This window comes from Thermobia domestica, chromosome 12, assembly GCF_964235325.1.
Source record: "Thermobia domestica chromosome 12, izTheDome1.hap1.1, whole genome shotgun sequence".
NCBI lineage: Eukaryota > Metazoa > Arthropoda > Insecta > Zygentoma > Lepismatidae > Thermobia > Thermobia domestica.
In genome coordinates, this window is record NC_137465.1 from 140,365,951 (window position 1) to 140,383,177 (window position 17,227).

A 17,227-nucleotide genomic window follows, 5' to 3' on the forward strand; every position below is an offset into this window, starting at 1 on the left:
TTTCACGAAACAAAACTTTTATTTGTGATGTACACTTGTAGACAGCTTGGCTAATCATGTATTTCTTAAAGGTTATTACTGAAATTGCTAATAAACACGACTAGTTTCCTTCTTGCTTTTCCGCATTCCCTTCCGCCTAGCCTGATGCTTCCCAGTTAACTGAACGCCAGATTCATCGTTTCACGGCTAAACAAAATTACGGAGGACACATCGACAAGGGGTGTTCGCCACAAGGTTTGGAAAGGTGCAAGATCGTCGTGAGAAGCACATCGCACCATTGGAGGACGACCAACTCCATGTCTTGGGAATACCATTCTGTAGGTTCATCGCCACAGATATACTTGAGTTTAACATCTGACTAGCGGAATGGAGATGAAGAAGAATATCGCAGAAGACGCATCGTGAAGAGAGAACTCGACGTCCCTAGCAGTTCAACAGGACTGAGATCCAATTGTTGGCTGACTCCAGCGCTTCCAGGTCCTTCCAAGGAGAGCCATTCATCAACTCAGATGACCAGCACGACACCAGTCTCATTGGAATATCAAGCTAATGCTCATCCTTCACTTCATAGTTTAAACCTTTCTCTCTCTCTCTCTCTCACCTTTCCCACAACTAGTCATTTTCAAAATTGAAACATTTGAATTTTATTTAAATTCAACCATATCTTTTACAGTTAAGTACCGTGTTGCGCATCAGCTTCACCCCCAACTGTAATATTCATTTTATGACTATTTTAGAGATTGTTTTGAGCTACAAACTGATGGCACATCGAGGCACAGAAGCATCCAACGGAATCCTTAAAGAAAGTATTCGGCGTATTGCATTAAAATCAAACACCTTTTTAAAACAGCATTTTCAAGAAACATGTTTCTTAAACTTGACGGATGGGGTGGGGAGTTCACTCTTTCGTTTTGGCAAATTTTAACGCCAATCTGTGGGAAGCATCGGACTCGCCTTAAAAATCTGTACAATATGTTTTAATGAAATCGAATAATTTTTGTGTCGATTATTCTGCAAAAGTGTTTCGTATGCAAATGTTCAAACTTGCAAAACGGCACAGTGGGCTGAAATTCCAAAAAGCTTGTTAAAATATGAAAACATTGTTCAATTTCCATGATATTATGAATATATAAGTATTCGAGGTCGCTAATAACGATTATGAGGTCAAAAAAAAAAAAAATCAACATGGTGGATCCAATATGGCTGGCAAAATGTTTTACCACTTCTCCAAAAAGACTGAAAACAAGTTTCATGATATTTTTGAGGTTGCTGATAACGTTTATAAAGTCAGAATTCAACATTCAAAATGGTCATGAAGTACACTGCAATATATTCGTGCAAATATAAAAAATCGGTATTCTTGACACCTATTGGGAATCACGTGCATAAACTTTTAGACCAAGGGCCAAGGGGGTGATAGCTCCCCCTCCCCTAGGGAACTTTTGCCACTATATTATGTTCCTTAGGGTCCTTAGAATAAAAAAAAAAATGTTGTTGGTCAACACATAAGTGCAACACCGGGTCCTGGGGCCCTGAACCCTTTAGCACCCGTGTATATTTACAGACATCCATGGGATCTCTTTAAATGACCGTAGATCAGACCATTAGTTCAACACTGGAACAAGTTATACTTCGATCGATTGGTAAGACTGTAGGCTTCCAGTTTACGTTATGAACGGGACATTTCTGTACAAGGAAAAACTAATTGAGAGATATATAAGAAAATTTCCCCTAAAAAGTCCCTTGTCGCGATTCTTTTAGTTATTATGTGGCAACACTGCAAACTACGTGGATAATAAAATGTATTTATGTGTCCCATTTCATTTTCAACTTACAATGAAAATTTCATCTTGATTCATCAAATAGCAGCAAAAAAAATTTGTTTGTTTTATAGTTTTCACAGAGTTCGTAATAATAGATTTTCATGAAAGTACAGTATGACTTTACGTCAATGTTCCGACCGACAGTGCAACACTGGAACAAGTTATACCTCGATCGATTTGGAAGAGTGTAGGCTTTCAGTTTACGTAACGGACGAGACATTTCTTGCATACAAAGGAAAAATAATTGAGGGATATTTAAGAAAATTTCCCTAAAAAGTCCCGTGTCGCGATTCTTTTAGTTATTACGTGGCAACATTGCTAACTAGGTGAATAATAAAATGTACTTAGGTGTTCTGTTTTATTTTCACCTTAAACTGAAAATCTCGTCTTGATCCATTAAATAGCAGCAGAGGAGATGTATATTTTATAGTCTTCACAGGGCTCGTGATAATTGATTTTCATGCAAGTACGAGTATGACTTTGTGTCAATGTACAGTTATTACGTGGCAACACTGCAAGCTACGTGAATAGTAAAATGTATTTATGTGTCCTATTCTACGTTCAACTTAAACTGAAACTTTCGTCTTGATCCATCAAATAGTAGCAGAGGAAATATGTATTTTACAGTCTTCACAATCTTCATAATAATTGATTTTCATCGAAGTATAAGTATGACTTTGTGTCAATGTTCCGTTTTATTTTTCTATAGAAAACAAGTGATACAAATTATTTTAGTTGATTTTCTCATTCCGTATATTATGACAGATTCTCAGTACCGAGAAATCCCGCAGGAAGGTTTTATGGTTTGTTCGTCCATGGTATAATATAAATAATTTCAAAGTAACAACATGTGCGGTTACATTATGTTCCTTTGAAAATACTTGTTGTTCTGCTATTCTACAATGAATACATTTCCAAACATGTCTGCTGATGTGTGAAGTTATCAAACAACTTTCGAAGTTATTGCGTAGGGTATGTATTCCCATTACATGTGCACACAGATAATCGCACTTAATATAGTACGTAGTATGTAGTTTTTAAATTGCCGTAATATTAAATAATATTTTATATTCTTTGTGTTCTTGTTTGTCTGAAAGTTGATAATAGCACATTCGCCCTGAAATCCACGTGTTCTCAGTTATGCTGGAAAAGAATGACAAACAAAAACAAGGCAGTGAGACAGACGACAATTGCAACAAGTAAAAGGATTACTGTTGTGAAAAATCGAAAATTCTGTGTAATACACTACGCATAAAACAGAACTGAAACGACGGCAAATTTTATTTTTAAAAAAAATCCGTAAGAACTATCAGGTCAAAGTACTGACACTGCAAAACTGCACCGTTTAACTTCAAATTGCATCCAAATTCCTACAGAATACGACACAAACAAACACGGTCTATCCCTGGCACTACCAAAGTTTCATAAAAGCACCACGATTGCTAAGTCAGTCTGCTGAATCATGTGTGGCGGAATATTGTACACTCTTAGTGGATAACTCACCATATTTGGAGCGTACTGGTATATGGCAGTATGTAGCAGACATCCTGTTTAACGAAGAGCAGTGCATATTTGGCCAGAAATAGAGCTAAAATAGGGATCACGAAAAAAGGGAAAGGGTGTTTTATGGGAAACTCTAGTGACATGTGTCACTGGAATAGCTGAACGTGTCATTAAAGCAATACCTATTCGATTGGAAGACGAATCACTACTGTTACAGATTCAAGAAGTGGATTTCATAGCAGCCGAAATGAGGTACCACAATTTGTACCAGATCATCGAGCTGAAATTATTCATGGAAGAAACATACCTAAAGATAAATTCATTGAAGGCAGAGTCTATGCAGGGATGTCAGTAAGTATTTTAGTTATTGAAGCAGCTTTATTGTTACTGCGAGCTTTTATTATTCACCATGGACAAGCGTCACATCTTTCGTGGCTTACCACGGTAAAATTGCTACATGCCATGAAGACTTACATAATCTTCTTACTAAGTTTATATCTATCCTTTTAGCTGCAAGTAATACAGGCCCAAATCTTTGGAAAACCCGTGTCTCCAACTTTTTAACACAAAATATTTGTTCAGCTGCTTGAGGTATACCATGGTTGATGTAAAAAAAAAAAAAAAAAAAAAAAAAAAAGCTATAACCGTCAGATATTTCACAAGCAGAACAGAATTAATAACTGTACTCAACCATACGTGCCACTCATCTTCATATTCACAAATATTTAGATTATAACCAACAATGTATGATTGTGTCACCGAAAGTGGTGATGACCTCCAGCCATCAGTCATAAAAGATTCATCTGTGTTCTCCCCCTTTTGATGTGATAATTTCCGAGAATTTGCATATCACTTCCACTTAAAAGGGTAAATATAAACTGCATGAGAGATTAGGTAAATCTGAGCTCTTGGAACATAGCACCCCCGCCGTGGGCGGCCACGAAGGAACTCACACCTGTTGGTAGTGATTAAGAATAGCTCACAGTAACAGTAAATCTGTTTCAATAACAAAACACTTAGTCATATCTGCACAGACCGTGCCTTCAAAGAATTTATCTTTAGGTATGTTTGTTCCATGAACAAATTCAGCTCGTCGATCTGGTACAAGTTGTGGTACCTTATTTCGGCTGCTATGAAATCCACTTTTTGAATCTGTAACAGTAGTGATTCGTCTTCCAATCGAATAGGTGTTCCTTTAATGACACGTTCAGCTATTCGAGTGACACATGTCACTAGAGTTTCCCATAAAACACCCTTTCCCTTTTTTCGTGATCCCTATTTTAGCTCTATTTCTGGCCAAATATGCACTGCTCTTCGTTAAACAGGATGTCTGCTACATACTGCCATATACCAGTACGCTCCAAATATGGTGAATTATCCACTAAGAGTGTACAATTTTCCGCCACACATGATTCAGCAGACTGACTTAGCAATCGTGGTACTTTTATGAAACTTTGGTAGTGCCAGGGATAGACCGTGTTTGTTCGTGTCGTATTCTGTAGGAATTTGGATGCAATTTGATGTTAAACGGTGCAGTTTTGCAGTGTCAGTCTCTTGCCTCAGTATTTTGACCTGAAAATTCCTAATTTTTTTTTTTTTTTTTTTTTTTTTAAATAAAATTTGTCGTCGTTTCAGTTTTGTTTTATGCGTAGTGTATTACACAGAATTTTCGATTTTTCACAACAGTAATCCTTTTACTTGTTGCAATTGTCGTCTGTCTCACTGCCTTGTTTTTGTTTGTCATTCTTTTCCAGAATAACTGAGAACACGTGGATTTCAGGGCGAATGTGCTATTATCAACTTTCAGACAGACAAGAACACAAAAAATATAAAATATTATCTAATATTACGGCAATTAAAAAACTACATACTACGTACTATATTAAGTGCGATTATCTGTGTGCACATGTAATAGGAATAAATACCCTACGCAATAACTTCGAAAGTTGTTTGATAACTTCACATCAGCAGACATGTTTAGAAGTGTATTCATTGTAGAATAGCAGAACAACAAGTATTTTCAAAGGAACATAATGTAACCGCACAACAGTAAAATTGTTACTTTGAAATTATTTATATTATACCATGGACGAACAAACCATAAAACCTTCCTGCGGGATTTCTCAGTACTGAGAATCTGTCATAATATACGGAATGAGAAAATCAACTAAAATAATTTGTATCACTTGTTTTTTATAGAAAAATAAAACGGAACATTGACACAAAGTCATACTTATACTTCGATGAAAATCAATTATTATGAAGATTGTGAAGACTGTAAAATACATATTTCCTCTGCTACTATTTGATGGATCAAGACGAAAGTTTCAGTTTAAGTTGAACATAGAATAGGACACATAAATACATTTTATTATTCACGTAGCTTGCAGTGTTGCCACGTAATAACTGTATATTGACACAAAGTCATACTCGTACTTCCATGAAAATCCACTATTATGAACCCTGTGAAGACTATAAAATACACATCTCCTCTGCTGCTATTTGATGGGTCAAGACGAAATTTTCAGTGTAAGATGAACATGAAATGGGACACACAAATACATTTTATTATCCACGTAGTTTGCAGTGTTGCCACATAATAACTAAAAGAATCGCGACAAGGGACTTTTTAGGGAAATTTTCTTATATATCCCTCAATTAGTTTTCCCATGCACACAGAAATGCCTACAGTCTTACAAATCGATCAAAGTATAACTTGTTCCAGTGTTGCACTAACGGTCTGATCTACGGTCATTTAAAGAGATCCCATCGATGTCTGTAAATATACACGGGTGCTAAGGGGCCCCACGACCCAGGTGTTGCACTTATATGCTGACCAACAACAATTTTTTTTATTTTATTTTAAGGACCCTAAGGAACATTTCAAATATAGTGGCAATAGTTCCCTAGAAGGGGGGGAGTTATCACCCCCTGGCCCTTGCTCTATTTGGAAGGACACCTATGAGCAGCTGTTTTTCTTTTTTCTGAATTCAGTTAGCTGATAGTATTGCGTATGTCGTAAAATCAGTATTCGATATGTCAACAGAATTATGTGGAATTCATAATTGTTTTTCTGCATTTATCTACTTTTTTCTTATTTTTTCGTTAACTTTAATGATAATTTATGATAACATCAATTGTTTTCTCAGCTTAAAGTATTTAAATGTCAATTCTACGTACGTTCGTCTATTTTGTCCATTTTGAAAATGCAATAAATATTGAAAATTAATAAAGTTATGATGCTTTAAATCAATCAAGTTTTCACGTTCACGTTCACTACATCCGAACCGGTCAAACGACACTTTTCAAATGACTGCCTACAGTGCAGGCATAACAAAGGGACGTATGTTTTAACGAAATTTGATACTTCAAACATTCTACTGTGCGATCCCCCCCCCTTTTTTTTTAAACCAAAGATCAGCTTTTGAAGATATCAGCCCACTGTGCACAATTACACCCCCTTATTCTTCATGGATTTCCACCCCGAATAATTGTGTTATTTCTACATGTTGAAGGAAGACACTTACCAAGTTTAGTTAGAATCAGCTACGTTTTACGAGAGCTATCGTGAAACAGACGGACGGACAAGCACACAAATGGCAATCGAGTCAAGTGGTATAAGTTTCGCTAACGCTCACTTCAACTACAATGAATTGGAAATGAAATAAAACTGACCTAGAAATTAAATGTTTATTCGTTTACTACACTTCAGCGTACCTTTTCATCATCAAGGCTACATGAGAAGTGAACTCCTCCTAGTGTTCAAGGTGAAATATGAATCACCGTAATGCGTTCAATTTTTTTTAAAGGTTCACGTGGTCCTGGGTTCGATTTCAAATAGGAGCAAAAAAATTTAATTTAATTTCATTTTTTAGGAATTACAGCTACAATATAGGTAAAAGACAACGGGAGTTCGTTATTTCAGTTCAATTTACGAAGCACCAAAATTCGAACTCATTTTAATACTCTAATGTGTGAATTTCATTGAATTCCACAATTTACCAATTTTTCGACATGCAGCGCGTTTCTTTCATCCTCCGTGTAATGTGGGTTCCTGTCACCACAGTATGACGCGTCCTCATGTTGCGGATCAAGGAGAAAGCCTCTAGATAAAAAGGTTAGCTCCGAATATATTGAATAAGTAGTCGCAGACAGACAAAGGGTGGTCTTCCAGCTTGGTTCGAAGTGAGGCTAATGACCTCATCCTGTTTAAAAAAAAAAAAAAAAAAAAAAGAACTTGCTCAGAAATATTCACAGAAGCTTCGGACCAGGACTGATACAACCTCAGCAAAGTACAATGGATATGAGATATAGAATATAAAAAGCCTTTATAGGGCAGGCGCGCTAAAATCCGTAACGAGTTAGAGAAATATGGGATGAACCAAGTACGAGTTCAGGAAGTTATATCGAAAGCAAACGAAGCAGTGGAATCCGGAATTTTTTTTTTGGGGGGGGGGGGGGGCGAATAAATATTACCAACCAGGAACATACATTTTCGTCCAAATCGAATAATATCCGCAATTAAACGAGCTGAATTTGTTAATGATAGACTTCTTTTATTATTATTAAGGTAGGTGGCGTGATATTATTGTTCTAAATGTACACGGCCCAACAGAAGAAACGAATGATGATATAAAAGACAGTTTTTACTAAAAAGTAGAACGGGTATTTTGCCAACTCCCGCGATACTTATGAAAATTCTATTACGGGATTTCAGTGCGAAGGTAGGACGAGAGCAATTTTCAAACCGACTATAGGGAATGAGAGTCTGTGTAAGGAAAGTAATGACAACGACGTTAGACTCGTGAATTTTGCAACATTCGTAATTATCTTGGACCTCACCAGATGGGGAAACAGATAATCCAATAGATTACGTTTTAGAAGACAAAAGGAGGCAGTCCAGCATAATTGATGTTCGGCCGTACAGAGGAGCTGACTGACACTGATCATTACTTGGCAGCAGTGAAAAATAATCTCTCATATTATCATTATCGTTGAATAATGGAAATCTTCAACATCTGAAAACGGAAAGGTTTAATTTTCTTTAAATAAATAGAGAAGAGCCAGGTGATAGAGGGAAGGGGGAGGGGAAACCAAATTGAAGTATCAAGTAGATTCTAGGTTTTAGAAGGTTTGGAATGCACTAATGTTGAGGATACTTGGGCTGAAATTAGAGACAGCATTAAAATTTACAACGAGATACTTTGTATCGTTTAATAATTACCTGTACCTTGGGCAGAAAGTGCTCATACTCAAGCACTATACTTGATATAATGTTAATTTAAAAATAACAGAAGAAGAATGTTTTTAATATATGTGAAGAAATATGCATTATTATATAGTTCGTTGCTATGTAGTTGTTTATAGATACTTAATCAACATGTATGTCCGCAAGACAGTTTGAGTGAAAATACGTTAAAAGAGTATCAACTAATAAACCATTTAATACCGATCATCGACTTGTAATTTCGATATAAAAGGTGAGAATAATAGTGTATATAATTATTGAAGATATTTTTATGTGTAAACCATTACTACCACTCAAGATTTACTTATATCATTAGCCGAACCAGGTTGACGACTACCTTTGGTGAGTCGTTGTAAAATTTTTGGTTTACCTCACCCGGGAGACCTTTGTAAATTCTTATCCTGAAGTATAAAGTAAGGGTGAATTTACTTCTGTAATAAGGTTCATGACTACGAACTTTACTATACTTCGAAGTGGTAAAATAATCACAAGGAAAATGATGATCGGTGAGGCAATGGAAAAGGAAACTGGTGACAGTAGTAACGAAGAACAAAATACAGCTCCTGTTGTACCCGAAATGTTATCGTTAGAAGACAAAATCTTAATGGCTCTACAGCGACAAGAACAAAATCTGGCTCAGATGTCCAATGAACTAAAACAGACGATGGAGCGAAAATCCGAGGAATCCGGCAAACAGTATCAAGAATTAAGTAAACGATTGGAGCAGACATCCGAAGAAACGAAACAATTTATTATCCAGGCGGTGAGTGACATTACATCACAGTTCGATGAAAAGCTAAGAAGAGTATCTGAAGATTGCCAGGATAATTACAACCATACAATTCAAGAAGTCAACTGTGTAAAAAAGGATTTGGAAGAAGTAGAATCTTCTGTACGGCAACAAAAGATTCAGGTCACGGATAATTCTACCAAAATACGTGCGAATACTCAGTTGATATCTGCATTACAAGAGGAAATCAGGATGCAACAGATTAAGGACAACGCATACCACAACAACATGGATAATGATCATTTGGAGTTCCCTTGTTCGCAGGAGATGACCTCGCGTTCACCTGTAGCAGATCAACGTGGACCTCACATTATATCATCGTCAAGTAATCCATCCGATGAGGACATTATCTTGGAAGAAATTCATCCAAGCAATACAGAGGGGCGTAAAAGAGATGGTGGAACTACACATCATGCAGTAGGTAGGAATTGTCACTCAACACGAACACGGAAAGGTGAAAGAAAGGTAAAGTTAAGTGTTAAGATGAGTGAAATACGTGCTATGAGTAAGTTCAGTGGTAAATGTAACGAAAATGCTACCTCTTTCCTAGAAAAATTTCAGGATGAGTGCAATATAATGTGTATAGATAAATCGCAATATATGAAACTAATCCCTCATTTATTACTCCCACCATGTTCTTTATGGTTTAAAGCAGTACGAGATCACGTCAATACATATGATGAATTTAAAGCTGCGCTGATTGCAAATTACGAGAATGACTTTTTGCTTGCAAACAGAGATGCCACGATTAGAAATCAACCTTTCAATCCTCGTTTGCACAAATCTGTTGTTGATTTTGTTGTAAATACATATAATGAATTAAAAGTCGTAAATCCGTTGCAATCAGAATCTAGAGTAATTGCATCAATTCGAAATTTGCTACCGTTTAAACTACAACAGATCCTGTTTTCTACCCAGTGTATGAGTTTTAATCATTTATTAATGCTTGTACAATGTTATGAAACTCAATACCACGCTCAGAATCATCAAGCGTGAGTAGGTAAAATTAAAAATAATTCAGATCACTTTGTACCTGTTCGTAATCTAAATATCCGTAATGCGAACGATACGGAACACAATCTAAATCGAGTGAATTTAAGCAATCCGAACGAGCAAAATAGGCAAAGATATGTTGGGAATCCACCTAACCTAATCAACCGTGGCAATCCTTATGTTAGACCATATAACCAAAATAGATTTAAAAATAGACGTAATACATGGCGAAATTCCAGGAATACAATAAATCCTATGGATAGACATAATCGCAGTGCAAGAGATGGCACTTCATATCAAAATCAAAGTCATGACGCAATTCATGTACAAAATAGTGTGGGACATAATAACGATTGTGCAGTACAATGCACTTTATTGGAACCATACACGAGTACGAATTTAAGCTGACTACAGTTGATGAAGTAAGGGTTAAACCCATATCAGCTATAGATTCTCATGAGCATTTATCTTCAAATTCAAGCGATAATGTCAAACCCATATCAGCTATAGAATTCCTTGACTACCAACTTGATGCGTCTAGCGAAAAGATTAGTTGCGCCTGACATTCTTACTCAAATTAATAAGAATGAAGGAGACTAAAATAAAAAATATATATATAAAAGAGTGTTTTCTGTTTGTGTAAAAATAGATTTATTTTCTTCCTTTTGTTCGTCTGAACGTAGGTTACGTTTAATTTTTGATTTTTACTTAATTTAATTTTCTTTAATTCTCATTAACCAATGATAATTTTCAAATGATTTTTAATTCTCTCTTGTTAATGTGAAGAATTATAATTCGATTTATAATTGATCAAAGGCAAAGGTTATTTATATTATATGGATTTGTGTTGAGAATTTGTTGTTAAAGATTATGTTAAAAATAAGGTTCATTCTATTAAGCTATTTATCCGACGACTGTCTTTATGCGCTACTTTATATATTACCCGAATAAGATTCTTCTATATTCTGATGCCTTATGGATACAATGTATATTTTAAAACATCATCTAACGTAGTTATCATATAATGCGCCCTGGAAAGATCAAATATTATTTCCATAACATAACCGTTTTCATACTGATTGAAAATGCTAATTATTGTGATTTATGTTTTTAAAAGATAATTTGCCTCTTACGATTTTCACTGTGCACCCTTCATTAATTATATTATTAAGCGACGACGTTTTTTTGTAATAAAAGATAAATGATAACGGAATAAAAGATTTATTATAAATGTATTTATATATATATGAAGCTTAATGAAGATATATACGAGGGGCGATCAAAATGTAAAGGACATAAGTAATGTAACATCAATATTGTAAACGGACCAGTGGTTCTTAAATATAAAAGCTAAGCTCGCTTGTAACTTTTATATTCAGTCCCATCGTCGGGCGACATTTTTATACAACGAGATACTTTGTATCGTTTAATAATTACCTGTACCTTGGGCAGAAAGTGCTCATACTCAAGCACTATACTTGATATAATGTTAATTTAAAAATAACAGAAGAAGAATGTTTTTAATATATGTGAAGAAATATGCATTATTATATAGTTCGTTGCTATGTAGTTGTTTACAGATACTTAATCAACATGTATGTCCGCAAGACAGTTTGAGTGAAAATACGTTAAAAGAGTATCAACTAATAAACCATTTAATACCGATCATCGACTTGTAATTTCGATATAAAAGGTGAGAATAATAGTGTATATAATTATTGAAGATATTTTTATGTGTAAACCATTACTACCACTCAAGATTTACTTATATCATTAGCCGAACCAGGTTGACGACTACCTTTGGTGAGTCGTTGTAAATTTCAGCAAAAGAATTGGGGCATGCACAAATACATAAGGTACAAACCATAGTTCGAGCAGGAATGCACTAAACTAGCAAAGAGGAAACGGGCAAAACCGCATTGGGTACAAAATCCGAACAATATAACTACATTAGATGTCTCTGACATCAATCGAAAAAAAACGAAATGAAATCTTTGAGTTTTACGTCCCACGGTTATGCCGGTTAGGCTAAAGGAGACGGTGATGATGAGTAATGAATGAAATAGTGGAATGAAGAAAGTGGGAGGAAACGGGAAAACACCGAGAAAACCCACGCACACGGTGTTTGTCCACCACAAAGTTCACTTGGCGGGGACATCAATCGGGAAACTTTTAAAACTATAAGAACAATTAAAAAAAGACTCGGCTTTTTGGAAGGTAAAATTAATGAACTTGAAGCTAACAGTAAAAACAAAAACATTCGGGATATGTATAAGAGGACCAATGAATTTAAGACAGGCTTTCAACCGCGGGGCTTATATACTAAAGAAAGCCGACGGAACAAGTCGTACTGATACAGATAGCATCTTGAATAGATGGAAAGATTTCTTGACGATTTCCTTAACACGCAGCGAAAAACTAATGTTCGTGGAGCAAAGAAATGTACACATAGAAATAAAAGAAACACAAATCTCTGAGTTTAGACGAAATTCTGACTGAATTAATTTTAGCTGGAGGAGAAAAATTGTGAAACAAGGTACACAAACTCATTCTTCTTAACCTAGAAAAAGGAGGAATTGCCACAAGAGTGAAAAGAATCAATCATTGTTCCAATTCACAAGAAAGGCGATAAAACCACAATAATTATCGAGGTATCTCTCTCCAGTCAATATCCTATAAAATCTTCTCAAACGTTCTATTAGCAAGACAGACCTTATACACAGATGAAATTATTGGAGATTATCAGTGTGGATTTAAATCGATCAACTATCGATCAGATATTTACCATTTGACAAATACTCCAAAAGAAATGGGAATATAATAGTCCAGTATATCAATTATTTATTGATTTTAGAAATGCTTACGACTCGGTTAGGAAGGAAACATTGTATACGACATTACTACAGAATCTCGTATACCGGTACCGAAAAAGGTACCGTAGTTAGAATGTGTTGAAATAAATCCGAAAGTAAAGTTCAAGTAGGAAGCTTCTATCCACGAACTTTCACGTCGAGAATGGCCTGAAACAAGGAGATGCGTTGCCGACACTATTATTCAATTTTGTCCTGGAAAATCAAAGATAACAACCAGGGCCTACAGCTGAATGGTATTGGCCAGGTTATGGCGTGTGCTGATGTTATAAATCTGATAGGGAATGAGAAAATAACAATAGAAAGAAATGGAGAGCCTTATTAAACGCTTGCAGGGATATGGGTTTACAAGTACATGCAGAGAAAATTAAATACATCAAAGTTCAACGGGATCGTAATACTGCTAATTATGTATGCGTCAAAATATCAAATAATACTTTCGACAAAGTGGATACATTCAAATACCTAGGATCAATATTAGCAGGACTAAATCATATCCATAAAGAAATTAAATGTCGATTGAAAGCAAGAACTTCGTGTTATTATTCATTTCAAAATATTTTGTCGTCGCGAATTCTATCGACGAATGTGACGCTTAAAATATACAAAACAATAATCATGCCTGTTGTATTGTATGGTTGCGAAATATGGTCGAATACTTTGAGGGAAGAACGTAGCCTGAAAGTGTTTGAGAATAAAATCCTAGGAGACGAATATTCGGATCAAAGGAAAACGGGAACGAAGAATAGCGAGAACTTCATATCGAGGAATCGCATAATTTGTAGTGTTTATCAAACATTGTTAGGGTCATTAAGTCTAAGAGGCTCAGGTGGGCAGGTCATGTAGCCTGAATGGAAGAAAGTAGAAACGCCTTCACAGTTTTAACTGGAAATCCAATCGGAAGACCTAAATGCAGATGGGAGGACAAATATTAGGTTGGATCTCGCAGAAATTGGAATAAAAGTAGAAACTGGATCCATCTGTCTAAGAACAAAAGTTAATGGTGAGCTTTTGTGAACGCGGCATTGAACCTCCGGGTTCCATAAGCCATACCGTTTGTTAGTTCTCTTCATACTGCTGTAAGACATTCTAGAGAATCAGAGACACAGCATATTTATGTTTAATTTCTCCTATACGAACTGGCTTGTTAGTGGATGACGGTCCGGTAAAATGATGTTTTGATTAGGTAGAATTCTTGTTGTCAATATTTGCTTCATAGAGAAAGCAATTACTGGTCGCTTGAACGGGGGAGCAAGTGCTTCCCTCCACCGCTTGATAATTGGGGTAATAATTGAATAAGAGTTCCAAAAACATTAATCTTGTGAGATTTTATATCGGTTTAAAATTGTCATTAAAAGGGATGATAACTGAGAGAAGTTTCTCTCTATATATATTTGGATGATTGACTTTAAGAAGTATCCTGTGCACTCATATGTACAAATTACAAGAGAGAAAACAAAATATGTTAAAAAGAAAGAAAAAATTAAAAAGGCATTAAAATAAATCCACTATATTATATGTTTTTCTAAGTGCTTATATTTAAAGAACTTTTCCGAATAATCAGTTATGTAGGAAATGATTCATGAAATGAATTGCCTAAAATAAAAAGCAGCCTGTTCCACCTACAAGTAACTACATTACCATTTATACTCACATTAAGATAAAGTATACGGCAATACGGCTATAATTTTCCTTCCACGTGATATATTTTAAGGGTTAAGTTTAGAGTTACCCCTCCGCTTTTTATAAAAATCAGGAAAATTTACAGGGGAAATGAGGTAAGAAATGATAATTTGAATTTTTTATTTGATGTTTAGGAATATAAATTCGTCAAGAAAGTTATGTTTAATACGAGAAAAGATATATGGAAGTTAGTACTATTTGCCGGATGCGGAAGCATTCGCGGAAGGTTTCAGCAGCATGGTAGTTGTAAAATATGGCGAATATGGCGAACAGGTGTAACGAATGCGCAAAAATAATGAAGAAAACCTTTTAAATTTTTGTGAAGCCCACGGAGTACTGAATTTAAGTGAAATGTAACAATTTTTAATACTTTAAGCACTGTTTTTTGTATGTTGCAAAGTCCAAGGGCAACTCTGGACTGGAGGGGCAACTCTAAACTTAAGCCTATTTTAATTTTCATAATGCTTATGAATTAATTAGTTTGATCAGCAATCTTTTATCGGGTATTACAATATTTAGTTTCTCCCCCAAATCACTTGGTAGTAAGTCTGGTTCACTTAGTAGTGATTCAGTTCGTTATTCGCAATTGTACGGGTATAAATACAGTGCGGACGTGTGGCATAAAACACGAATCAACAAGTGCTAGGTGGCCACTAAAACCAGGAACGCTATCTAACCTAGCCATATAATTAGTTTTTATATGGTTCCATGTGATTCAATGGATGATAGTCTTTGGAACTTTACCTGTTTACGATGTACATTATTATTCACGGAGAATGAAACTAGAATCCTCCTACTGTCACGCAATAAGTGGTTAATTCATGTTCGCATAACTGTCACTTCAAGAATTTCTTAAAATACCAGTACTGAATTCATGTGCCCAGTATATGTGGAGGCTAGAGATTTCATATACATGTAGGCCTATATTCATTTGAAAATGTTGTACGTTTCTTTCAAATACATTCAGTTCGTTTGTCATGATGGATTACTCTACCAGCGTTTGCCTAGGTGGATAGGTTGGATAGTTACGTTAGTTTCAGCTAATATAAAGAAAAGGAAGTTTTGCATTGTAGCGGTAGCAAAAGGGCTGTAGCGGTTCAACGTCACTATCATTTATTTAAAACATTACATTCTGGCTTCAACTAATCGCTCTAGTATTCTCAAATAGGCTATTGGCTTATTCACGACTTTTTAAAAATGGTTTACAAATTCATTTGTATTCTATATATTATAATTAGTATACTAAATTATAAAGCAGACAAAGCTTATTGCAGTTAACTTACGAGTGATTTGGAGGCTGGTTGAAACTCCTTTTCTCTATAAATATAAAATTCGAAATCGCTTCTTTTGTAGCAGCAGACGACATAAACGTAAACACAACAATTGTTTACACACACACAAACAAGTAGTACATCATAGTATTTAACTGAAACTGCGCATTATCACTTCTTCCAAGTAAGTTCAAATGTAACTATATAAAATACGATGTAACAGTTTATTCAAATTCGTTACAAGGCCACATTATAAGAAACCATTACAAAACACAAACAAAATTTAAGAAGTAAACACCCATCTGCGCTACTTTAACGACATGTTGCTCAGTATTGCCAGTCAGGTGCAGAAGAGGCTGAAAATTTCTAGAAGTACCAGAAAAGAAAAAACTCTCCGACCCAGTTCCAAAACTCAGCATTGATCTTGAGCTTCAAGTGAGCGCTCCCCTCACTTCTGCGTAATTTATTTTAATATTAAATTAGTAGCTAATTACATAGTTTATATGGTTTACCCAACATTGTTAGGGTCGTCAAGTCTAGGAGGCTTAGGTGGGCAGGTCATGTAGCTAGAATGGAAGAAAGTAGAAACGCTTTCAAAGTCTTGACTGGTAGACCCATAGGAAAACGACCATTAGGAAGACCTAGGCGCAGATGGGAGGATAATATTAAGATGGATCTCGCAGAGATAGGAATACAAAGTAGAAACTGGATCCAATTAGCTAAGGACAGAAGTCAGTGTAGAGCTTTTGTGAACGCGGCACTGAACCTCCGGGTTCCATAGGCCATAGAGTTAGTTAGTTAGTTAGTTAGCTAATTACATATAAGATCCTGGGCCTCATCCGTAATAGTTTTCATCATATTTGCAGATTGCAATAATACAATAAAAATATAAGATCATTGTGAATATCGTGACCTAGAACGCAAACTTAGTGTTTCGTTGACGCATACCCATACGTAAAAATCAACATATTCATAACAGTTAGCACAAACGTAATATAATATTTGCATTTTTTTTTTGTAATAATTTTTATTGAATGTTGCTTTTA

At 35.4% G+C, this 17,227-nt stretch overlaps 1 protein-coding gene across 1 annotated transcript in view; it reads right to left on the bottom strand.

Moving 5' to 3' along the window:
- The window catches only part of LOC145666688 (OTU domain-containing protein 7B-like), a 189,058-nt gene extending 172,552 nt beyond the window's left edge, over positions 1-16,506 (bottom strand). The window contains exon 1 of the mRNA XM_081734167.1: positions 16,194-16,506. Within this exon, the coding sequence (XP_081590293.1) occupies positions 16,194-16,276 (83 nt within the window). The 5' untranslated portion in view covers positions 16,277-16,506. The remainder of the gene's footprint in view (positions 1-16,193) is intronic.
- Between the last annotated feature and the right edge of the window lie 721 nt (positions 16,507-17,227).